A 26,408-nucleotide genomic window follows, 5' to 3' on the forward strand; every position below is an offset into this window, starting at 1 on the left:
CTCAGCTCACTGCAACCTCTGCCTCTCAGGTTCAAGCAATTCTCCTGCCTCAGCCTCCTGAGTAGCTGGGATTATAGGCACACACCACCATGCCCGGCTAATTTTTTTTTTTTTTTTTTTTAGTAGAGAAGGGGTTTCACCATGTTGGCCATGATGGTCTCAATCTCTTGACATCGTGAGATCAAGGTCACAAGGCCCACCTCCCAAAATGCTGGGATTACAGGCATGAGCCACCGGGCCCGGCCGACCCTGGCTTTTACTGAGTGGGATGAAAAGACACTGAAAAGTTTCAAGCAGGAGAGTGTAACAATCTGACTTCCATCATAAAAGGAACATTTGGGCTGCTCACATGAGAACAGACTAAGAGGGTAAGTCTGAAAGCAGTTAGACTAATCATGAGATTATTATAACCCTGGTGGAAAGTGAGGGTGGCTAGGACTAATATGGTGGTAAAAATAATGAGAAGTAGTCAGACCGTGAATATATTTTGAAGTCACAATTGACAGGATATGACGTAGAAAGAGTAGTCAATAATGACTCCAATATGGAAGATGAGAACAAATGGAAGGGCAGAGTTCCCATTTACTGAAATAAGTAAGATCAATTTGGAGAGAGAATGAAATCAAGAGTTCATTTTTATATATGGTAATTTTGAGATGTCTATTAGAAACACAGCTGGAGATGTTAAGACAGATATCAGTCTCAAGTTCAGGAAAGGAGTCCAAGGTGGAGATACAAATTTGAGAGTCAGCTTATAGATGTTATCCATTAGAAAGTTCGTATGGATACAAAAAAGAAGATATCTGAGGCCTGAGACCTTGAGCACCTCAGCATTTAAAAGCCCTGGAGGTGAGGAGGAACTTGCAAAGGAGGCTGAGAAGAAGCAGTCAATGAGGTAGGAAGAAAACCAGAAGAACGTAATACCAGGGACTCAAATGAAGAAAATATTTCAAGAAGGAGGGGGCAATCAAGTGAGTCAAAAACTGAGGTCAAGGAAGAAGAAAAACGACCCATGGATTTAATAATATAGACATCAGGAGCCATTTCACAACAGCTGTTTCATAACAGCTGTGACAAAGAAAGCCATGAGTGAAGTAGGTTCAAAATGAAATGAACTGGAGACAGTATAGACAATCTTTTGGGAAAGTTTTGTTGTTAAAGGGACCAGAAATATAGAGAGGTAGTTGGAAGGACATAAGGGAAAGTTCCTTTTTAAAAAGACTTAAGATATAGGATATTTGTTTGCTAACATGAATGATTCAGTAGAGAGAAAAAACTATAATGATGCAGGAGAGAGCGCAAAGTCCTTTAGCAGGCAAAAAAGAATCACAGTATGCAAATGATTGAGTTGATCCTAACTGGGAACAGAAACAGGTCATCCAAAGTAAAAGGAAGAAAGGTAAAATATTTGCCAACAGGTAAGACTGACTAGCAGAAGTAATTGTGGGAAAGTTTTCTTCCAATTGCTTCTATTTTCTCAGTGAAGTAGGAAGAAAATATTGGTCCTTGTGAAAAGCAAACAGAAGGTAAAAAATAATCACCTAGGAAATAGAAGAGTAAATACACTGAGGAAATATAATAGGGTGACCAGAAGGTGCTAATTTGATATTGTTGGTTACATATTGAAAGTTAGACTAGTTACAATAGTCATATGCTTTCTCCAGCCATATTCCACTGACCAGGTTCAGGCACAAATGAAGTGGAGAGTTGGATTTCACAAAGTTAAGTTTTTTGGTTATTGGTAATAACGGAAGAGAGGGCAAGAGAGCTGACCATTTGGAAATTATTATAAATGAATATGGAATTTAAGCCAGGTAAGGAAAATAGAAACAAAGAGGGGGAATAAAGGAAGTTATTAGGATTCATGGATCCAAATGGGACAGACATTTTGGAGGCAGACTCCTAAAGAAGTAAGCTAGAAACACAGGAAGTGGTGATCAGGGAACGGGATGATTATAAATGAGGCTAAGAAAGAGTTGTTATTATTGATAATAAAAATTTTAATGGCATGGCCATAGGTGAGAGTTTCAAGTTAAAGTGGGAGACAAGATATTTGAAACAGAATGATCAAGAAAGTAAGCCAGGCACGGTGGCTCATGCCTGTAATCCCAGCACTTTGGGCAGCCAAGGCAAGAGCATTGCTTGAGCCCAGGAGTTTGAGACAAGCCTGGGTAACATAGTGCAACCCCACCGCTACAAAAATTAAAAAATTAGCTGGGTGTAGTGGCACTTGCCTGTGGTTCAGCTACTCAGGAAGTTGAGGAGGTGGATTGCTTGAGCTCAGGAAGTGAAGGCAGCAGTGAGCCATGACCGCACTACTGTCCTCTAGCCTGGGCAACAGAGCAAGACTCTTTCTCAAAAAGAAAAGAAAAGAGAAAGAAAGAAAATGAAAACAAAAGGCCATGTTCTATAGGAAGTATCATCTTTTTTTATACTAAAACTGTAAAGAATTATGACAATGTTGGAAGGAGTGACAGTGAGTCAGGTGTTAAACTCTTCAAAAGACAAGGGTTGGTGGGGCGTGGTGGCTCATGCCTGTAATCCCAGCGCTTTGGGAGGCCAAGGCGGGCGGATCATGGGGTCAGGAGATCGAGACCAACCTGGCTAACATGGTGAAACCCCGTCTCTAATAAAAATACAAAAACAAAATTAGCTGGGTGTGGTGGCGGGTGCCTGTAGTTCCATAGTCCCAGCTACTCGGGAGGCTGAGGCGGGAGAATGGCGTGAACCCGCGAGGCGGAGCTTGCAATGAGCTGAGATTGTGCCACTGCACTCCAGCCTGGGCGACAGAGGAAGACTCCACCTCAAAAGAAAAAAAAAAAAAAAGACAAGTGTCTACAGATGATCCTAACACAGAAGAGCAGTAGGTGATACAGTCTGGTAGCAAAAGCATCAAGGTAGAGGGATGAGGAGAATGGCAGGATCAGGCAGCAGGGAGAGTCTGGCAATGAGAAGCAAGGGAAACATTTCCTTCATCCTACCTCTAGACCCAACAATATGAAGGGATTAGAGAAAACAGACAGCATGTAAGAGAGCTGCAGAACAGTGTGTTCAGGGACAAACCAGGTTTTCAAGCAAAAAAGGTGAAGACATCTTTAGAAGTTTAAAATACAGTGGATTTTGCCAAGAATGTACTATAAGAGAGTTTTCTGGAAGAGATTACAGGTTGGTGCAAAAGTAATGGCGGTTTTGCTTTCAACGACAAAAACCCCAATTACTTTTGCACGAACCTATAGAAAACTATGCAGGGGGTGGGGGCAGATCAGAGTATGACCAGAGTCTTACAGCAATGGGAGAGTCTAGGCCGTGAGGGAAAGCTGGAGTCCTAGGCTTCCTGTGGTGACTGAAGTAAAGAGAGATAAAATGATAAGATGGAATTGGCCCACTTAGGTTTGAATACATCTTTTTAAAGATAGATAAAACCAGCAGGCCAGTTATCATATTGCCCCTCAGCTCCAAATCTACTCTTCATTGTCCAGCTTGTGATGCTAGAGCTCGACGTTGTAAACATTTCTTCTTTGATTGCTAACACAATATTAAGCTTTGTCAGTAAAACTGAGAGGGTCACTGCAAAGGCAGAAGCTTCTTTTCCTGATTAGTGTGTTTCCTTTCTTCCTGTTACTGCAGCAAGTGGGACAAACAGCAGCACTCACCCCTACGGGCACCTTCCAGGAGTGTTTGGCCAGTGCCCCTACCAGCTTCCCTGTGAGTTTCAGCAGCACCTGCAAGAAGAGCTTCCCACAGAGTTCTGCTGGTGCCTCAGCCAGCATCCCAGCTAGAGCAGCACCAGATAAGTTCCACTGGCAACCCAGCAGGCTTCCCAGTGAGTTCAATGGCTTCTCAAGTGGCTTCCCAGTACATTCTACTGACACTCCAGGCAGTTTTGCAGGGAGTTTCGTCAGCTCCACAGTGGACACTTTCCTCTTTGCCAGCCCCAGACTGTGGGGCCATCGAGTGAGCTACTGCCATACCCTACCCAGTAAGGTCTGAATCTCAGCCTTCGGGATGGGGTTAGGGTTTCTTTAAAAATTTGTGTCTTCTTTGGGTACTCTGCCTCAGCACTAGGAATAGCAGCTGCTTCCTATATCTGCTATTACTGCATGCTTTAAAAAAAATCTTTTTTTACAATCTCTCATTTTATTGTTTATTATAATTTTTCTAAATTTCTTTTTTGTTTTTTTTTTTGAAACAGAATCTCATGGTCACCCAGGCTGTAGTGCAGTGGCGCACTCTTTGGCTCACTGCAACCTCCGCCTCCCCGGTTCAAGTGATTCTCCCACTTCAGACTCCTGAGTAGCTGGGACTACAGGTGTGCGCCACCACACCCAGCTAATTTTTGTATTTTTAGTAGAGAAAGGGTTTCACCATGTTGGCCAGGCTGGTCTGGAACTCCTGACCCCAAGTGATCCACCCGCCTTGACCTCCCAAAGTGCTGGGATTACAGGCGTGAACCACCACACCTGACCTATGATAGATTTTAAACAAAGTGACTGATCATTCCTACTATATAAAGTTTATCTTACAGCAGTGTGTATACATACATATCTAAGGCTGTGTATATGTATATGTATGTGTATGTAATCCAAAATGAAACAAGCTCCATATACCAAAGCATGCAGCTACTGACATAAAGAAAATGTCAAATTCCTGCAACTATCACTGTGTTCTTGGGCATGTCACTTAAATTCTACAGGCCTTCATTTTTCATCTGAAATATGACAGAGTAGATTATATGATCACATTCCTTCCAGCTCTATGATTCTGTTTATCTGATTGTGAATTCTCAAATACCAAATATTTCCAGATTTTTATCAAGAATGTCATAGGTATTTATTTCATTTATGAACAAAAACAAATGGCTCTGCTTAGGTTGCTCAAAAGTTATTTCATTTATAATGTCACTTGCTTTTTATTGCACTAATTATATTACTTAATATATTTACTTAATGACTTTTTATGACTCCTGTAAGGCTTCTCAGTTTTAAAGGACTGGTAAAACACAGAAGGAGGACATTCCTTGGTAACTTAATAAAAGTAATCCTATAATATCAAGGTAACTGAATTGAGCTGCAATGAAATAAGGTTGAATTGAATTTGTTATTAACACATGGTATGTAACATGATCATACCTGTTTATGTTTTTGCAGTGGTTTCTTTTCATGTAATTTTTTATCTCCATATTTCTTATATGCTAAAGGTATTCCATATTTAGCAGCAGGCTTTGTAATTTTCTGAGCAGGCATAACAGAAATCGAGTTTTGTCCTGAAGCTGGTCTTTTAGCTAGATGAAAAGATACAAAGAATTTTGTCTGCAGTTCTTTACATTAACTCTTTACTTTCAGAATTCTTCAAGATAGCACTGTTTAATTTTCATAATCATTGATAGTATTTTAAACTTTCTATCAAATATCTTAATTCATCCCTTAGTATTTACTAATGCCTTAACTATTTTACCCTAAAGTCACTTTTTGACAGAAGCTAAAAGCCAAATTCCTCTAACATGCTGAAGTTTTTAATATTAAAAAAAAAAAATCCCTGAAATTGACTGTGAGTGATGTTTGCACGTATCGGTGAATATACTAAAAATAATTTAATCGTGAATATACTAAAAAAAATTTAATTGTAGACACCAAATGTATAAACTGTATGGTATGTGAGTTATGTATCAATAGAGCTGTTAAAAATAAAGGCCAAGTGCGGTGGCTCACACCTGTAATCCCAGCACTTTGGGAGGCCGAGGTGGGTGGCTCACGAGGTCAGGAGATCAAGACCATGGTGAAACCCTGTCTCTACTAAAAATACAAAAAATTAGCTGGGCTGGTGGTGGGCGTCTGTAGTCCCAGCTACTTGGGAGGCTGAGGCAGGAGAATGGCGTGAACCCAGGAGGCAGAGCTTGCAGTGAGCCGAGATTGCGCCACTGCACTCCAGCCTGGGCGACAGAGTGAGACTCCGTCTCAAAAATAATAATAATAATAATAATAGTTTTTTAAAAATTCACATTTTAGAAACTACTTTCAAAATCAGAAGATAATCAAGAGCCACTGTTAAGCATTAATTACATCAATATAAGCAACTTTTTTCCTTCATACAATGTCTGAATGGTATCTATACCTACAGACCTGACAAAAAAGAAATATCTTAAAACAATCGTTATCATTAAGGGTTCCACAGAATGGGTACCTTAAAGACTGCTGGCAGAAATATAAATTGGTTACACTTTCTGGAGAGCAATCTATATTAAGAATATTATTTATGAATTGACATTAAAGAAATAATCAGAGAAACTCCATACACAAGAATAAACCCTGCAGTATTATGTATTTAACCCTTAATGAAGCCTAGATGAGGTTCAGTCTTAGAAGGGATAAGTTCAAGAAAAACACCCTAAGGTAATAAAAAGAAAATTCTACTATTTATTCACATCTCTGGAGGATATTAAAAGAAGTCAGAGTAGAGTCTACATAAACCCTTATTGAAACCCTCTTTCCCTCTCTTATTTTTAATATCTGCCAAGATACCCCTCTGCTCAAACTCCCCTAAAGCCTAAGCAGCATCTTGCTTTCTTCCACTTGCAGACTGCTCTCTAGCTCAGGATTTTATATTGTGCTAAATCAATTTAAATCAACCTCTTCAAGAAGTGTTCTTACTTTTTAGGAGGGGAAAGGAGAAAAAAATTTAACTGGTAGTTCAAAATGAAATCCTACGACTAAACACAGTTCTTCAAAAAAATGTAATTGTAATAGAAAATGTTCATCATATAATAATATAAATTAAAAGAAACAAAACTTCTAATAACGCATTCTCAATTTGTAGTTATTATGCATATATCATCACAGAAAAATATATCAAATATAACAGTATGTGTTAAAATTGGGCTAATTTTTCTTTTAAAACATTTTTATAATAAATATCTATTTTGCATATAATTTAGTAAACTGTTTTAAAAATAAAAACAATATAAGCCATTAAGTCGGCATTTTAGAGATTCAGAAGTAATTTTTGTTGACAATATGGGATATACGACGTGATAGGGTAAGGTTTTCCAAACACATACTCCAACTGCATCTTGACCCAGAAACCAGGAAGCATGAGAAAAAAAAGATTTCCCTTTGAGAGCTCAACTGTACAATCAAATTAGAACATACACATACACGTATACACACACAGTCACAATACTGCAACCTGGCTAAACGTGTTAATAGAATCAAAGAAACACAGCGCATGCCAGAAAAGGGGCTAGAGGTGCAAAAGCATAAAAAATAAAGATTTCTAAGAAACAGATATGAACAGTCCCATCTACTTTCCAGAGAAAAGAAAGAATTACTTATCTGATTTTACAGTATTTTTCAGGATCATTGACAAGGCTACCTATGGCATGAAGTTTAACATAGGGGACTGGAGGCCACAAAGTATTTATCAGTAATACTACTCCTATTAAGCATTTCATTCAACCAAATGCTCTTACGACAAATTACTTTCTAATTCCTATATGGGTTTATCCATGTGGAAAGAACGGGCTGACACTGGGTATTTCCAGCTTTTGTGACAAAGAGTCTTTTGATTAAGATATGACTTCTACGAAGCTTGACTGCCCACTGCCCAGAGAAATCATGCTGATTCTTGGTCTCTTGTAAATTCTGTTTAAGTGAGTTGACTTCTCAGGGATGGGTGGTCTCTGCAATGAGAGGATGTCTAAGGGTCTTTAAGAAGGGCTAAATGCAGCTGGTGGCTCACGCCTGTAATCCCAACACTTTGGGAGGCCAAGGCAGGCAGATCACGAGGTCAGGAGATTGAGACCATCCTGGCCAACAGGGTGAAACCCTGTCTCTACTAAAATACAAAAAATTAGCTGGGCGTGGTGGCGGGCACCTGTATTCCCAGCTACTTGGGAGGCTGAGGCAGGTGAATCCCTTGAACCCGGGAGGCAGAGGTTGCAGTGAGCTGAGATTGCACCGCTACACTCCAGCCTGGTGACAGAGCAAGACTCCATCTCAAAAAAAAAAAAAAAAAAGAAGGGCTAAATGCAGCTTGCCTTCCTGAGAACGCAGTGTCATACCACTTCTAGCTAAATGGGCTCATTTTTATGATACATATTTTTATTAATTTATCCAAACTCAAAATGGAGTAGTACAAATAATTACGTTTGAAAAACAATATACCCTTCACGTATTAAATAACTTCCATTGATTTTAGAAATCCATTCTGAAATCATTCTATTCAGGAAAAAAATAATTTCCCGCTCACATAGATACATCTAAATACATATACATAGTATATAACCATATCCACAATCTTACAATGATTCTAATACCACTGGTCACATTGTTTAAAAGAAAACCTATCTTTAATGAAGTGCTTGACTTCACATTCACTTAATTAAAAAAATTCAGAATATGAAATATTTCTCAAAGAAAATATTTTACAACTGGGTGCGCTGGCTCACGCCTGTAATCTCAGCTCTTTGGGAGGCCGAGGCGGGTGGATCATGTGAGGTCGGGAGTTTAAGACCAGTCTGGCCAACATGGTGAAACCCCATCTCTACTAAAAATACAAAAAATTAGCTGGGCTTGGTGGTGGATGCCTGTAATCCCAGCTACTCGGAGGCTGAAGCAAGAGAATCACTTGAACCTGGGAAGCGGAGGTTGCAGTGAGCCAAGATTGTGCCACTGCGCTCCAGCCTGGGCAAGAGCGAAACTTCATCTCAAAAAAAAAAAAAAAAAAAAGATAATATTTTATATAAAGATTTACACCAAAATTGGACATTTTATAATTCTATAACAACGTTCTCAAAATATCAGCTAGGCATTTGATAAAGACATAAGATTTCAGGCCAGACTTCATTTAAATAAAATGAACAATAAATGAGAATGTTATTAATTTATAAGAAACTGTATATTGCCATAAATCATTAATAATTCTAAGGTGCATTTCCTCTGGATTAAATTTATCCTAGAATTATCCCAACTTACTATATCTACATATATTTCCAGTTTAATTAGGGTTGATTACCGCAAACAGATGAAAGGCTTCATATCGGATTTCATTTACCTGGTATAGGCTGTGATCCAAACTTTGAAAATGTTTTTAGACAAAATTCTTCTGCAATAAGCTGAGATTGAAAGAGAAAAAAAATTAGAAAAGATGTTACATTTTCAAAATAAAAAACCTACCCATTAATTATAATACATTTCCCCTTTTTCAGTAGTAATTATGCTGCCAAATAAACTGTACTAAAACCAAGTTGTTAAAAAAAAAAAAAAAGAAGAAGAAGAAGCCCAGGTGTCATGGTTCATGCCTGAAATCCCAGCACTTTAGGAGGCTGAGGGGAAGATCGCTTGAGCAAGGAGTTAGAGTTCAGCCCTGGCAACACAGTGAGATCTCGTCTCTATTTTAAAAATTAAGAAAAATTAAAAAAAATCCATTCAATAAATTCCTCTCATGCTTACTCCCTCCCAATCTTATTTATGTATGTATCTGTGGGTGTATGTTTTTGAGACAGGGTCTCACTTTGTTGCTCAGGCTGGAGTACAGTGAGACAACAATGGCTCACTGCAGCCTTGACTTCCTAGGCTCAAGCAATCCTCCCATCTCAGCCTCCTATTAGTTGGGACCACAGGCGTGTGTCATCATGCCAGGCTGATTTAAAAAAAATTTTTTTTTGGTATATTTTTTATGGAGATGGGGGTCTCCTTATGTTGCTCAGGCTGGTCTCGAATGTATGGGATCAAGTGATTCTCCTTCCTCAGTGTTCCAAAGTCCTGGGATTAAAGGTATGTGCCACCGTGCCCAGCACCAATTTATTTTTATTAGTTCTCCAGATAGAGGCTTTCTTCTCAAATTAATCTAATGAACAAGGTAGGCATCCATACATTACTTGCCTATTTCATCTCTCAGCAATTTAACACAACTACCTATCTGGAAAAATCTCTATGTTCTGTGTGCATCCATAGCCTTCACTTTCTTCAAAACTACTGAAGAATCTCTTCATTATCAAAAGAAATTATCTAGTAATCTCTCAGTTATTTTAATTTACTCTGAATCCTCTTAACATCTCCAATGAGTTTTGTAGCTCATAATTATAAATTATAACTAATTTTATTAAGTTACTGAATATGTAAATATTCTTAATTTAACAAATGTACCCATTTAATATTAGTATAAACGCTCCATTATATATTCTCCAGCATTTATAAACACAGACGTTTATAAATCAGGAACAAAAATCATTTACATTTTCTGTAAGTAATTTTTTCTCCTTACTCCATATTTTTCTCTCCTTAACTTCAAAACTATGATACCAACAAAGAATTAACTCGATTTAAGCTTTTTTTTCTTACTTTGTGGGGAAGGCAAAGGCAAGTGAATTTTCTCTTTTTTCAAGAGAACTGATTCTTGGTGAGAGAATCTTCCTATATTAACAGTGGTCCAGACACTCCAATAGGCAAAAAAAAAAATACATGATCTGAGGGGGTCGTTTTTCCCATTAAGAAAACCCCTAGAGCAATTCTCAAAGTCTCATACCAGCAGGATCAGCATTACCTGGAACTTAGTAAACATGCAAACTGTCAGGCTCCACCTCAAAATTACTGAAACCGAGACTATTGTGGTGAGACTCAGCAATGCCCTCTAGGTGATTCTGATGCATGCTAAAGTTTGAGAACCTTTTCACTAGTGGACAAATGTAAGAGCCAAGTCTGGCTCACAGACAATTTAGAGCAACCACGTGAACCTGTGTTCTCTTCTCAACAAATGCATCTTTTTCCTTTTCTTTTTCTTGGAAGAAAACAGGTGGTTTATAATCTCCATCTTGTCCCCAAATCTAATCATTTCTTCCACTGTTGGAGAAGTCTTTGTTTTCCTGTGTTAATGCTCATGTGAATTGAGAGATGGGGCATATAGAATCCAAGAAGATCCTGAAAACATATGTTATGTTGTCCAATAGAGTAGCCACTAGCCACATGCACCTATTTGAATTAAAATTTAAGATATATATATATATATATATATATGAAGCTTTTCAGTTATACCAAGGACATTTCAAGCGCTTACTAACCACATGTGGCTAGTGGCTGCAATATTGAACAATGCAGATATAGAACATTTTCATCATCACAGAGCATTCCACTGGACAGCCCCTACATTCCTAATGAATCAGAACTTATCCACGGTTTTTCAAGCCATATCCAGGAAGAAGTTGCCACAGTGCCCAAGACTCAAAACTAGGCCCTATCAACCACGGTTGATGGCCTTGAGAGGACTGAGGTATTAAAATGGTAGGGAGCATTATAGTGATACTGGAAATAATAGTTTATATGTTACACTAAAGCTCATGAATTGTTTCAAAGTTATAGCCTTTAAAAAAAGGTATCACAACTACTCAGGAGGCTGAGGAGGGAGGACTGCTTGAGCTCCAGAGGTGGAGGCTGCAGTGAGCTGAGACTGCACCACTGCACTCCAGCCTGGGTGACAGAGTGAGACTCCATCTCAAAAAAAAAAAAAAAGTATCACAAAGCTTCTCACCTAAGTAGATATATAGTACAAAATAAATCTGAGGAACAGCAGATAAAGGTTTTTATCTTTAAACAACAAGTGATATATAGCAGAAAATAAATCTGAGGAACAGCAGATAAAGGTTTTCATGAAGAATGAAATCTAAGTGGTGCTTAAATAGTAACAAGTAGGGTCTATGTATATACTAAACACATAATGTCAAATATCCCATTTGTGAATAATCACAATCTACCCTTGTTTCTTTTCATATTATAAGTTTGGCACATTTTAGGCTTGAATATTTTCTCTTTCATTGCTAGCTAGATAAATTCCAGTACTTCAGCCTTGAGACGGTATGTCCCAACTCCTGGTATGGGCAGAAAGAAACCTCAGCAAGACTAAATGAAGTCATTGTTTATTCTCTAGTGGCTGCCAAAAAAACAATAGTACGCTACATAATAAAAGTGTCCTCGCAAACGTTATTTATAACAAAGGAGTCTTGTAAGACACCCACATTTCAGAGGCTGCTGCTATGACCTTATACAAGTAACCTTTAATCTCCAAATTTTATTTGGCTTTCTTGCATACTAATGCATTCTCCTGGCAGTAACAGTAAAATCAACATCTCTGTTTTCTGAAGAGTATTTGGTCACATGTGTGTTCTGTTAAGTCAGAAGGATATATGATACTTCCTTCTTCTCCATGAGCATATAAAACTAATAAAAAAAAAACTATAGTTTTGCTGAATATCTTATTTACTGAAGAGGTTAACAGTTATTTAACAAAGGCCTCACTAAGCCAGAAAAGTAAAACAATTCCAATTTCAGGTGATCAAATTTTTATGAATAACTTATGCTAATTGATTTGATATAGATTGCTTTAAAAATCTTGTGAAATTAAAATTCAGTTAAATTCAACAAATATTTATTATGCACCTACATGTGTGCACTAAAGGAGAAATCATAAGTCAGTAATCTAGTATACCTACATATAAATGGTTTTTAGTCATTTCCTATCAAAAAGAATATAACTATAATATACAAATTATGTTAATAACACATTTATAGGCAAGGCGTGGTGGCTCATGCCTGTAATCCTAGCACTTTGGGAGGCCAAGGTGGGCAGATCACTTGAGCTCAGGAGTTCAAGACCAGCCTGGGCAATATGGTGAGTCTCTGCCTCTACAAAAAATACAAAAATTAACTGGGCATGGTGACATGTGGCTGTAGTCCCAGCTACTTGGGAGACTAAGATGGAAGGATGGCTTGAGCCCAGGAGATGGCAGCTGCAGTGAGCTATGATCATGATACTGCATTCCAGCCTGGGCAACAAAACTACAACCTGTCTCAAAAATAATTTAAAAAAAAATTTGTATTAGTAAAATAACATTGATATGTAGGTAATATTTAAGACATTAAATATTTTGAGCACTTACATGCTAGACATTAAGCACTTTATGTGTATTATCACTTTTAATTCTCACAACAACCTTATAGACACATTTAATAATCCCTTTGCTCACAGGTGAGAGTGAAGCACAGGAACACTCAATGACTTCACAGTTAGAAATCCAGAGAACAGAGGAATAATGCATAACCGGAAAGCAAACATTAAGAAAACAGTTATATAAGAATGGAAAGGCTGGGCGAACTGGTTCACATCTATAATCTCAGCACTTTGGAAGGCCAAGGTGGGATGATCACCTGAGGCCAGGAGTTCCAGACAAGCCTGAATAACATAATGAGACTGTCTCTAAAAAAAATTTTTTTTTAATATTAGCTGAGTGTGGTGGTGCACACCAGTAGTCTCAGCTACTCAGGAGGCTGAGGCAGAAGGACTGCTTGAGCCCAGGAGTTTGAAGCTGCAGTGAGCTATGATTTTGCCACTGTACTCCAGCCTGCACAACAGAGCAATACTCTGTCTGAAGAAAAAGAAAGAGCATGGAAAGGAAAGTGACACTAATGTAGTTTGAAAAAGGCACACCATTCCCCCAAGGTCCAGATGTGTTCTCCTCAACACTGGAGGCCATGTCTTAGCTAAGCAACATAACCCTACTGTTTAATTTTAAAAGAAAAAGAACTTACCTGAGGAGAGAGAAACTTTTCAATGCGTTTGGCTATAAAACCTTTCTCCAATATGGAGTTGACTGATGGTCTATCCCTAGGATTTCTTTTAAATAACTGAGACACCAAACTGCGGAGATCATAGGAATAATGCAAAGACACAGGTGGAAAAGATCCAGATATTATCTTCAGTACCAGGTTTTTCATACTGCCAGCTTCAAACTAAATTCCAGAAAATAAATAACATATAGGAAACATATATAAATTGAAACTGAGAATATTGGTAATAAGAAATAGTTCTTTTCCTATCAATATAGAATAGAAACACAATCCTCTTCCAAATAATTAGAATATGTTTTCTAGAGCAAAGTTTACTTGGTTATCTATAAATTAATATCAGCCCTCAAAAAATAAGAGTAATTTTTACTTATTCGAAATATTTAAAGATGGGATGTATTAATAAACGTTTCATAAACTATGACAATAATCAAATGGTGAAAGGTTATGCCTTAGAGGTAGCAAAATTAGGGCCAAAGAACCACAAGCAGAAAAAGAACAACCTGCTGGTCTTCATTTAAGACCTGACTTTTAGTGCCTCTGTTGTAATGACTAGAAAAAGAAATTAACTACAGAACTAAAAGTATTGGGGGAAAATATAATAAATAAAACTACTAATACTTTCCTTTTAGGCAATGCTCACTATTATGTGTGCGCGTGATGCTCCTAAAAGCTATGGAAATCAGCAATATAAAAAATATCTTAATAGGAATATATATGTCAGAATTAAACACAATATAAACTTTAAAGTAAAAAGAAAACAAGAGGTGGGGCAGTTTAAAACCTGAAGATTTCATTTTGAAAGAGGGCAATATTAAGCTTTTGATATCTCCACTAAAATATTACAGAACAATTGTACAATGTTGATATCTTCTTAATATACATATTAATAAAATAAAATGTACTATAAATTAGGCATCAGTGATTATAAAAGTTCTACTAAATGTTGAGCTCTCCTAAATGTCATCTGAGTAAATTCAATCTTATAGAAACATCTGTACACCTAAATAGGAATCCTAAATGCAGAAAAGATGTGGTTCTCTATTCCAATGCACTTTCATTTATCTCTCAATTGACACGCTCTTCATAAAGGGTAAGTTACTGAATTTCATGTATCTTAAGACACATGCTACTTAAGAGTAAACATTCCCAAAATAAAGAAGAGATGGTGACAGAACAATGTAGTTGCAAAGATTTTTTAAAAACCCATAAACCAATGGTTTAAAGCTCAAATAACTGTGTTGCAGAAAAACTGATCAATTATTTCAAATAAGCATCTGATAACCACCATCCCACATTACTTTGTCAGCTTATGCTTTTTTCCTTAAGAAAGAAAAAAAAAACTAAGGCAACATAGTAAAAGGGTATGCAACCATTAAAAAGAATGACAAGAAAAAATATTCCCCAAACAGTATTAAGCAATAAAGTCAGGTTATAAAACTTCTTATAAAGTCTAATCAAACTTTTGGGGAAGAAAAAAAATTTCATTTTACAGGTAGTCAATACTGGCTGGAAGAACTGCTTATGATCCTTATTCACTTATTTATATTTTCTGAAGTTTTGTGTAATGAAAATACAATATTGTTTAATCAGTGGGTAAAAAATGTTAATCACTTTCCATTTCAAAAAACTGCTTTTTTAAGATTAAACCTACTTAGGACAAGAACTCTCCCCCTTTTTAGTGTGTTATATGTTATTTCAAAAAAAAGTCTCAAAAGTAAAAATTTTAAATACTCTGAATTAATGATTACTCAAATTGATAAAAGTCATCAATGAGTATATGGAACGAAATTCTTTAAATTAGTTCAATTCCAAACTCAATCTGGGTGTTTTGAAAGAATTCACTAAAACGAAACTAGTAAAATTTATTAAGCTAAAATATCAAATTCATACAAAATTTAACATTAAGAAAATAGCAAAATTTATTTCTGTCATTAGAAATAATTTTCTGGAAAACATGAAATATTATAAAATAGCAAATATACTAGATATGCATATATACAAAGGGAAATAGACTTATACTTCAGAAAAAATGAGAAATTCAAAAACGGACTTAGAGGAGAATTTCTAGGATGAGGGTTACCTGAAAGATAATATAACAAAATATAATAAAAACATTATAGTCGCTTTTTAATGTAACTTTAAAAGTATTTCAGAAACTTCTACTTACAGCATGTTTAAGTGTACACAGCTCATAAAGGACACACCCCAGAGCCCAAATGTCACTAGAGAAGATAAAAATGAGAAATTTCCTCTAAGTATTTAAAATTTTTTCATTTAAAGGAAACACAAACAGCATAAAAGTGTTTTGGAAAAATACGTGCTCCAGAAAAAATTTCCTTTAAAACTAAAAATTTCAACCATAATCAAATGACAAAAGTAGCTGTCCCAGATTGGAAAAAGAAAATGGTTGCCCTAACAATTACTTTGAAGCTTCATTAAAGAAATTTAATATTTAAAAGAACAATATCAAAAAAATTCATGTAAATTCTATTTTTACTTCATAAAACTCAAACTTTTTTTCAATTATTTGTAAAATACCATGATTTTACAAATTATAAAACAAAATACTAATTTAATGGACATTAAAAATGTATTAAGAAATTTGCAACAGCTACTGACTAATGTTACCTTGGTTGGGATTTTCCAATTAGAGAGAGAAAATAAAGGGTAGCTGGAATTTAATGGTAGAATTGCTCTTTCTACCCACATATTATATAGTCTGCTAGCCAGACTACAGTGCTGTGATTAGAAATATGGGCTTGGGAGCCAGATGCCTAGTTTGGATGCTGATTCCACCACTTATTAGACTCAAGGATTTCAAAGAAGTTACTTTGCCTCTCTCTGCATTTGGTTTCCTTATAAGAAGAGGAGGAATGATTAATACCTACATCTCCCAAAATTATTGTGAAGACTAAGAGAATACCTAGAACTCGAAACAGTACCTGGCTTATAGTGTGTTCAAGAAATATTAGCAATAATTTAATAAGAAGTGACTATCATGAAGAAAAGACCAAAGAAAGCACTCTACTTTCAATTATAACATAAATAATAAGGTGATTCTTTCTGCTGTTCTTCCAGTAAGATAATCAAATAGCTTTTTTACAATTCCCCTCACCATATATTAGCAACATTTTATATATACATATGTGTTTACAGGTATGTATTATTTATTTTAGAATAGTATTCCAAAGGTTAATAAACATGACAACAAAAAAATTGAAAGGAAATACATCATATAATGAATATCATTTTAAATACCTTTTATTATTGTAAGGTTTGTTTTCACAGATTTCAGGTGACAAGTAGTATGGGGTCCCTATGCAAGTTCGAGCCAGCTCTACCGTACTAGAAGAAAAATAAAATTATTGGAGAAGTTTAAGACACAGTCATGTGCCACATTAATGTTGTTTTTGGTCTACAGCAGATCGCATATATGATGCTGGTCCCATAAGATTATAATGACACTGAAAAATTCCTATCACCTAGTGACACGGTGACTGACATACACCGTAGAGCAATTACTTTATTTTTTAATAAATTTAGTATAGCCTAAGTGTACAGTGTTTATAAACTCTACAGTAGCATACACATTCACTCACCACTCACTCACTCACAGAAAGCAACTTCCAGTCCAGCAAGCTCCATTCATGGTAAGTGTCCCATAAAGGTATACCATGTTTTATCTTTTATATTGTATCTTTTCTATGTTTAAACAAATACATACCATTGTGTTACAATTTCTTACAGTATTCAGTACAGAACATGCTGTACAGGTTTGTAGCCTAGAAACAATAGGCTACACCATACAGCCTGCCTGTGTAGCACACTCTATCATCTAGGTTTGTATAAGTACACTCTGTGATATTCACACACTGACAAAATCACCTAATGATGCCTTTCTCAGAATATGTCCCAATAAAGCAACATCCCAGTAAAGAATGTACTTAAAGATACTATAAATTATCACATATACATCATCATGGATTGAAGGTTCGCTGAAAACATTATACCAAAACAAAGTTTAAAATTCATGTTACCTATTAAGAACTCTAGCAATTCCAAAATCTCCAAGTTGTACTGTTCCATCTTTAGTTAAAAATATGTTCTGTAAAAGACAGGAAAAAAAAACTCTAGAAATATTGTTACAGTCCAGTTCTAAGTCAACATTTTTCATAAAATTTAAAATCCAGTTAAAAAAATTGTGCTAGAGTAACTGGATACTCACATACAAAAGAATAAATGAAGTCCCCTACCTCAAATCATAAACAAAAATTAATTCAAAATGGAGTCTAGATCTAAATATCAAAACTAAAATACAAAACTCCTAGAGAAAAACATAGGAATAAATCTTCATGCCATTGGGCTAGGGAATGGTTTCTTAGATATGACGTCAAAAGCACAAGCAAAAAAATTAAAAGGATAAATTGGATTATCAAAATTAAAAACTTTTGTGCATCAGAGGACACCATCAAGAAAAGAGACAATCCATAAAATGGGAGAAAATTTTTACAAATCATATATTTGAGAAAAAACTTTTTATCAAGAAAAGGACTTGCATAACTCAACAATAACAACAAAAAAAAAACAAATAGTATGACTTAGAAATAGGCAAAAGGGGCCAGGCGCAGTGGCTCACACCTGTAATCCCAGCACTTTGGAAGGCTAAGGCAGGCAGATCACTTGAGGTCAGGAGTTCAAGATCAGCCTGGCCAACATGGTGAAACCCCATCTCTACTAAAACTAAAAAAAATTGCCAGGCATGGTGGCAGGTGCCTGCAATCCCAGCTACTCATTGGTCTGAGGCAGGAGAATCACTTGAACCTGGGAGGCGGAGGTTGTGGTGAGCCTGAAATCACGCCACTGCACTCCAGCCTGGGCAAAAGAGCGAGACTCCGTCTCAAAAACAATAGATAGATAGACAGACAGACAGACAGGTAAAAGGCACATACTTCATAATACCCATTTATATAAAATGTCCAGAATAGGCCAATCCACACAGACAGAAAGCAGATTAAGGGTTACCAGAGTCTAGGTGGAGAGGAATGGGAACTCACTGCTAATGGGTACGAGGTTCTTTTTGGAGTTATAAAAAATGTTCTGTAAGTTTTAGAGACTGGGAAGGAAAGTAATTTTTAGAGTATGGGAAGCAAGCAGGAGATCTAATACAGGATGCAGATGAATAGGATAAAAATGAAAAGACAAGACAGATAATCTGATGCACACTAAATCAGGTTCAAAAATTTTTGGCCCAAAACAATGAAGGTTCCATGTCTTTATCCATTCAGAAGTTATCAGTGACAGAATAACATACCTGAGATTTAATGTCTCGATGAAGAATTTTTCTATCATGTACATGTTTCAGGGCCAAACATATCTGTACAAACCAGTCCAAAATCTAGGAAGAAAAATCAGATCTGTCAAGCCTCTCTTTGACCATTAAAAGAATTCAAGAATATTTAGGGATGAGAGGAACTAAATCCTTAAAAAAATATTTTAGGCTACAATTTCTCTTAACTTTGTAGGCACTGACATTAAATAGATATTCAAGTCAACACAAGCTCTGCACATACTAAATCCAAAATGTAAGAGATGTTACTGGGTCATCTCTTATAAATCAAAACAAACATGGAAAGTAACTTTATGAGTGAAAATGGAAATAATTTATATTTTATAATGTTAAGACAAACAGGTGATTCTTCTTTGTTTTTAATACATCTTTTTTCTATAATGCCCCCCACCTTTCTTTAGGGATAGGGTCTTGCTCTATCACCCAGGCTGGAGTGCAGTCGTGTTATCATAGTTCACTTCAGCCTCAAACTCCTGGGTTTAAATGATCCTCCAGCCTCAGCCTCCGAGTGGCTAGGACTACAGGTGCATGCCACCACGGGCAGCTAGTTTTTTATTTTTGTTTTTTTATAGAGACAGGGTCCCACTATGTTGCCCAGGCTAGTGGTCTTGAACTCCTGGTCTCAGGAGTTCCTGAGGATTCAAGTGTTCCTCCTGCCTTGGCCTCCCAAAGTACTGGGATTACAGGTACAAGCCACTGCATCTGACCTCTATAATGCTTTTTAAAAATATAAAAACACAAAAGGAAAAAAATCAAGCTGGAAATTTGGAAGACATCTCTGACTTTTTTTCTCTTCCCACATTTATTATACATAAACACTCTTCTCTGGAGACGGCTACTTGGAAATAAAAAGGCTTAATTTCTATCTTATTGTTAACATCAAAACAATTCCAAGTACATGGCATTTTTAAACTAAAAAAAAAAATAAAAGAAAACATAGGTTAATTATCTGTAATAACTGACTAAAGCAGGACTTTCAAAACATGACATAAAATGCTTAAGTCATACGAAAAAGACTGATAAAGTTGACTACATACAATTTAAAACAACTGTAGAGCAAAATACACATAATCAAGTTTAATAATAATTTGAGAAAATACCTGCAACATAAATGATAGATTGCTAGTTCTCTAAGATGCAAAAGTTATTCAAATCACTGAGAAAAGTACTGGCAGACAAAATAAGAAGTGGACAAAAGACTGGAGATGCAAATGACGGGGCGAAAAAATGCCCGAAAAACGCATATACAAAGTACTAAACTCCCTCACAAATTAAAAAAAAAAAAATTAAGATACTATATTATCTTGCTTAAAATGAAATAATACATACTGTATGTCAGAATGTTGGGAAAAGAAGCCTTTTTCTCACAGGTGTTTGTGAAAAGGTTAATTATAATCATTTGTCAAAATATGTGAAAATTTTAAATTCACATACCATTTGAAACAGCAATTTCAATTTCAAATTTATCCTACAAATAATATCAGAAATATAAAACCATGTATATAAGATATTTACTACAGCAATGTTAGCCGGAACCCAAAAATATAAACAACCTGAATGTTCATCAAGGGGCCTGATTAAATATATTGCATTATCCCTATACTAGAAATACTATGCAGTCACTGACAAGAATGAAGCACTTCTATGTATACTGTTTATGTACTATTAAGTGAAAAAAGGAAGTTCCAAAACAGTATGCATAGTATACCCCTATTTAAAAAAATATGCTTATATTCCATACCTGAATCTATGTAATTGTGTGTGTGCACTAAGGAAGGAAAGAAGGAATAAAGGAAGAAAGCATAGAAGGATAGCTACCACCAATCAGTTAACAGTGTTTACCTCAGGGAAGTGGATTGGCAGAAGAGGGAATGAAAGGTAACATGTTTACCTTTTACTCTATCTCTTCAGTATTTTTTTAAAAAACAATTTTCTTTAAAAAAAAAATCTCAGTTCAGTTCTATAGATATTTATTTAATGAGGATTACATAGATTGTTAAGTTCCTTTCTATACTCACGTAAGGCATTTTAAGTATAAAGATCAAAAACAGTTCTCTAAGGAGTCCGTACAGTGATAAGGAATATACTCACAAATACCTATAATAATTGCATAAGCTTTTTAACAGAGATATATACAATAAGACAGCAATTAATTCAACAAGGGAGAGGTCAGGAAAAAGAAAGTGAAAATTATGTTGAGTATTACTGATAAAATGGAGTTTACCAGTAGAAATGGAACACATCTTAGAAACCACTCATGTCTCATTTCACAGATAGTGTTCTTCTATTACCGTATTTCCCATACTTGTACTTCTTAATTTGACAAAAATTTATTCAGTACCAACAATGTACCAGATATGTGCAGGAACTAGCAAAAAAAAAAAAAGAATTAATGAAAGAGCTCAGAGATCAGGGGTCAGCAAATTTATTCTATAAATGGCCAGACAGTAAATATTTTAGGTTTTGCAGGCCAGATGGTTTCTGTCTCAACTTGTCTTCCACTATAGCATAAAAGCAACCACAGATTATAAGTAAACAATTAAGTTTAGCTGTGTTCTAATAAAACTAACAGAGATAGGGGGCCAAATTTGGTTCATGGGCCATTGTTTATTGATCCATATCAAAGACTACTGGGGGAGATGGGTAAGTAAACCAGTAATTAAAGGGAGTAATGCCCTGAGTTGAAAAAGCATATAGAAGGAGCGGCAACGCAGTCTGGAGGTGATAAAATAAAGCTGGACAGAAGAGGTGATTTCTGAGCTCAGTTTTGATGGAATATATAAGCAAAGCAGAGAAGAAAGGCACAGCTTATAAAATATAAATGTTATATTTTCATTCCCTTTGTCTACCCTAGTTCAGACTCTTGCTACATTAGGGTTTGACCACATGGGGTTGGACTTGGAGGAGAGGGAAGCCCTTTAAAATTGTAACCCTGGCCAGGCGCCGTGGCTCACGCCTGTAATCCCAGCACTTTGGGAGGCCTAGGCGGGCAGATCACGAGGTCCGGAGATCGAGACCATCCTGGCTAACACGGTGAAACCCCGTCTTTACTAAAAATACAAAAAAATTAGCCAGGCGTGATGGCGGGCGCCTGTAGTCCTAGCTACGCGGGAGGCTGAGGCAGGAGAATGGCGTGAACCCGGGAGGCGGAGCTTGCAGTGAGCCGAGAACGCGCCACTGCACTCCTGGCTGGGCGACAGAGCGAGACTCTGTCTCAAAAAAAAAAAAAAAAAAAATTGTAACCCTGCTTCTAATCTGTTCATTTTATTTCATCACACATTAGTTCGATATTAATATTTACAAAATACTGTTTCGAAAATGGGATTCTCTTGCTCAGAAGACTTTTAAATTCAAATGTTATGTTGTATTATATCAAGAACCATACAGTAATTATCATATAGTTGTCTGAATTACAGTTGTATGTTATTTTGCATTAGTACAGACGGCCTTATAGCACCAAACAGTACCACAATCCATCTTCTCTGCTCCAAAACTGAGATTTCTATGTGTAATAAAATGTATCAGAATTTTCCCAAAGTATGCTCAGTTTTGATGGGTTTATTCATTAATTTTTTAAAGGCATGAGCTTTTATTGACAAACATTATACTAATGGAAAAACTTGAACTTGGCTTCTCTATTAGAATGGTAAACTGATCTTGGAACTTCTAACCAGAAGCAAGCAAGCTTACCATTTACTGTCTGTGTAATTTGCTCAAAGAGTAGATATTTCATGTCTACCAGAATAATTTTCTCTGCTTTATACTGATTTTATCATTTGGTTATGTTTTTTGAACAAAAGTTCCTCACTGTGAAGATCCTTATAATTTTATTTCCTTCATCTACATTTTACAATATTTTGTCACTTTGATTAAGTAACCAAAGAATGTTACCTATTTGTTAGAAAAAAAAATTTCAGGATACTTCTCACTAAAACTATTAGCTCAACACTGCTATACAACATGCCTGGGAAGACTTGCCAAATCTAAAAAGATGCTCAGTCTTTCCTAGGTTAAGTCTGTATAGCTAAAATACTAATAATATTTCACAAAATGCATGCTTTAGAGAAGGCCCTGGAGATTTGTCAGTAACTTTGCTCTCCATTTTTATCCTCAAGAAAAACATTCATCAAGCCCTTATCAAATCTATGTACTCTGCCCCAACAGAGCATTTTATTCTATTATTGGTTACTATAATAAACTAACCACAGCCTTTCAGTCTCATTATCAAATAGGCCTTTGCTGCTTGATGCTTGCCAGAAAGCTCCTGAAAAGGACTACACTAGGAATGCCGAACTACTGGCACTTCAGAAAATAGACTCTTGGGTACAAGTTTCTGACCTAACATTGCTTAAATGATCAAGGAACTTATCAATGAACTGAGTCAGAATTTCTTCAAGACTTTTTTGTACATAAGCTGACAAACATCATGAACGCTAACTGCTTGATCCAAGATCAAGAATTACTAGGAATGAATAAACTGAATTAAATAAAATTTAATTGTGGTTGTTTGGAATATGATTGGTATTATTTTTAATGTTCAAAATTTAATGAATAGATGAGGAAGCCTTTTTTCTTTCTTAAGCTATATCTAATTCTCAATTTAGATTATGTTTTTATAAACTTAAAATGATATTTGATCTTAATAATCTACTTAGAATTCAGAAGCAAATAGTTTTACATATTTTTACTTTTCAGGACAATATAGGTAATTTTCATGGGTTCAGTAAGAATCTATATTCCTTTTTATCAGAATGTAATTGGACAAATCAATTGTGCAACCAAGGCCATACCTGGAGTGCCTTATTTGAGATGATTTTCATGTAATCAGTTATGACAAACCTACTACTAAGAAATATATGTGGAACCAGGCTGGGCGCAGTGGTTCATGCCCATAATCCCAGCACTTTGGGAGGCAGAGGTGGGCGGATCACGAGGTCAGGAGATCAAGACCATCCTGGCTAACACAGTGAAACCCCGTCTCTACTAAAAATCCAAAAAAATTAGCCGGCGTGGTGGCGGGCGCCTGTAGTCCCAGCTACTCGGGAGGCTGAGGCAGAAGAATGGCGTGAACCCGGGAGGTGGAGCTTGCAGTGAGCCGAGATCACGCCACAGCACTCCAGCCTGGGGGACAGAGCCAGACTCCACCTCAAAAAAAAAAAAAAAAGGAAATATATGTGGAACCAATACTTACATAGTGCTGCCAGGAAACTGTCCTGTTATCTAACTTACAGGGTCCCTGTGTCGTAAATGGTAAAGTCACTTTCTAGCAACCAGGGACCTTGGCATATTTGGAGATTCTCAAAAAGAAAAAACTTCACCCCAATTTATAGTTACTACAAGTGAAATTTGGTAGAGAATGTATCGGGCTCAGTTTCCTGACATTAGGATAGAAGAACAAATAATAAGAGTTTTTAAAAATCCAATCAAAGATTCTTTATGAAAATTTATAGACAGAAATCAATTCTGTAACCTTAGTAGTTGTTTGATAATATAATGCTCTAGGTTTTCAGAGCAAACTCAAGTTCTTTGTTTAATTAACATTCTTGCTGCACCTAACTATTTGGACCAACCCTAATGAAGCCAGATTTTATTTTGATCAAGAATATATTCTGAAAATTATTTATGGTCACATGTGGGGAGACCATCAAAAAAACTCATCCAAAACTTGCAAATAAGGCAAAAATACTGGTACATCTTTAAAATATCTATGTAGAGACTGTCCAAGGGAACGTACTTAGTTCATCTCATTATTTTCTATTAATAAAGTCATAGACTCAGGTTGCTTCTTAACCTGACTAGATTTTTATCCAGTAAAGATGCAAACAGGAAGTATCACTGAAGAGAATGGCTTCAGTAGTTGGAGAATCATCTGTTTCACAGGTCTTCCTGTTCCCCACTTACATTCTAGAAAGGGACAAAATCATCTCAAACTGATGTTAAGCTACAGTTTAATGGAGCTCTAAGTTTTCCTGTTTCAAAGCTCAGAAAGTAGTTTAAATGACCTCTTCCTATTTTAAATAGGCTAAAATAAATAGCATCCTTATTTGTGCTAACAGAACTTGCTATTCAGAAGGGTAGAAAAAATGCTATTAACTTAAAAGAATGGCTTGCCAAATTTTTGTCATTTATGATAAATAACTTCACTGATGGATGAACTATACAAATCTCCATAATAATTTCCAGGAAGACAAGATACACACACACATACACACACACACACATACACACACACACCACATTATGTACTAAGAGTACTTATCAAAGAGTAGAATCAAATCTATAAAATATCAATGTGCTTTAAAAGGGAATATCATTTAATAGCAAACATTTTAAAGTTCGATAGGGATAAATGAATGAAAATAAGCACAAACAATGAAATATATCTGACAATGTTCTAATAAAAATAGCATTGTATATACTAACATACATTACTATTTGACCTTCACCACATGTATAGTAGGTATCTCCCTATTAACAAATGAGAAAATAATCTCAGAACTTGTTAACAGAACAATTACCAACTTGATAAGTAGAGCAAGAACTCAAACCCATGTCTGTGCCTGGCCAGAAATGGCACAGTGGCTCGTGCCTATAATCGCAGCACTTTGAGAGGCCAAGGTAGGAAGATTGCTTGAAGCCAGGAGTTCGAGAACAGCCTGGGCAATATAGCAAGACCTCATCTCTACAAAAAAATAATAATAATAAAATAAATTTTTAAAAAATTAGCTGGGCCTAGTGGCACGTTCCTGTAGCAGCAGCTACTCCAGAGAGTGAGGTGGGAAAATTGCTTGTGTTCAGGAGTGCAAGGCAGCAATGAGCTGTGATGGTGCCACTGCACTCCAGCTGGGGTGACAGAGCGAGAGCCTATCTTAAAAATAATAATATCCCAGCCGGGCGCGGTGGCTCACGCCTGTAATCCCAGCACTTTGGGAGACTGAGGCCGGCAGATCATGAGGTCAGGAAATGGAGACCACCCTGGCTAACACGGTGAAACCCCGTCTCTCCTAAAAATACAAAAAATTAGCCGGGCGTGGTGGCAGGCGCCTGTAGTCCCAGCTACTCGGGAGGCTGAGGCAGGAGAATGGCGTGAACCCGGAAGGCGGAGGTTGCAGTGAGTCGAGATTGTGCCACTCCACTTGAGCCTGGGTGACAGAGTGAGACTCCGTCTCAAAAAAAAAATAAAAATAAAAATAAATAAATAATAATAATATCCCATTTCTGAATGTGTGTGTCTTAATGTATACATGTACATGTGTTAAGTATGGAAAAGAAAGTCTGGAAGAATACAGCAAACTAAAAGCAGTGGTAATCTCAGGAACAAAAGGGTGGAGAAAGAAGACTTTCCATTTCTGTATACTTCAATACTTTTATAATTCAAGTGTGTGAAAAGAAAATGTTATAAACTTGAGTTAGAGGTGGGTTCAAACACTGACTATGTGATTTGGGGC

General features: G+C 36.3%; 1 protein-coding gene across 15 annotated transcripts in view; it reads right to left on the bottom strand.

The window, feature by feature from the left end:
* NEK1 (NIMA related kinase 1) overlaps nt 1-26,408 on the bottom strand; it is a 211,149-nt gene that overhangs the window by 170,299 nt on the left and 14,442 nt on the right. For all 15 annotated transcript variants that reach the window (XR_010133532.1, XM_055385781.2, XM_031010079.3 and 12 more), the window contains 7 exons: nt 18,925-19,008; nt 17,651-17,718; nt 16,872-16,958; nt 15,781-15,835; nt 13,575-13,775; nt 9,049-9,109; nt 5,130-5,281 (listed from right to left, as the gene is read on the bottom strand). Coding sequence is in view for 14 of the 15 variants with exons in the window: in XM_055385781.2 (XP_055241756.2) it covers nt 5,130-5,281; nt 9,049-9,109; nt 13,575-13,775; nt 15,781-15,835; nt 16,872-16,958; nt 17,651-17,718; nt 18,925-19,008 (708 nt within the window). In the remaining variant the exon portion in view is untranslated. The remainder of the gene's footprint in view (nt 1-5,129; nt 5,282-9,048; nt 9,110-13,574; nt 13,776-15,780; nt 15,836-16,871; nt 16,959-17,650; nt 17,719-18,924; nt 19,009-26,408) is intronic.

This window comes from Gorilla gorilla, chromosome 3, assembly GCF_029281585.2.
Source record: "Gorilla gorilla gorilla isolate KB3781 chromosome 3, NHGRI_mGorGor1-v2.1_pri, whole genome shotgun sequence".
NCBI lineage: Eukaryota > Metazoa > Chordata > Mammalia > Primates > Hominidae > Gorilla > Gorilla gorilla.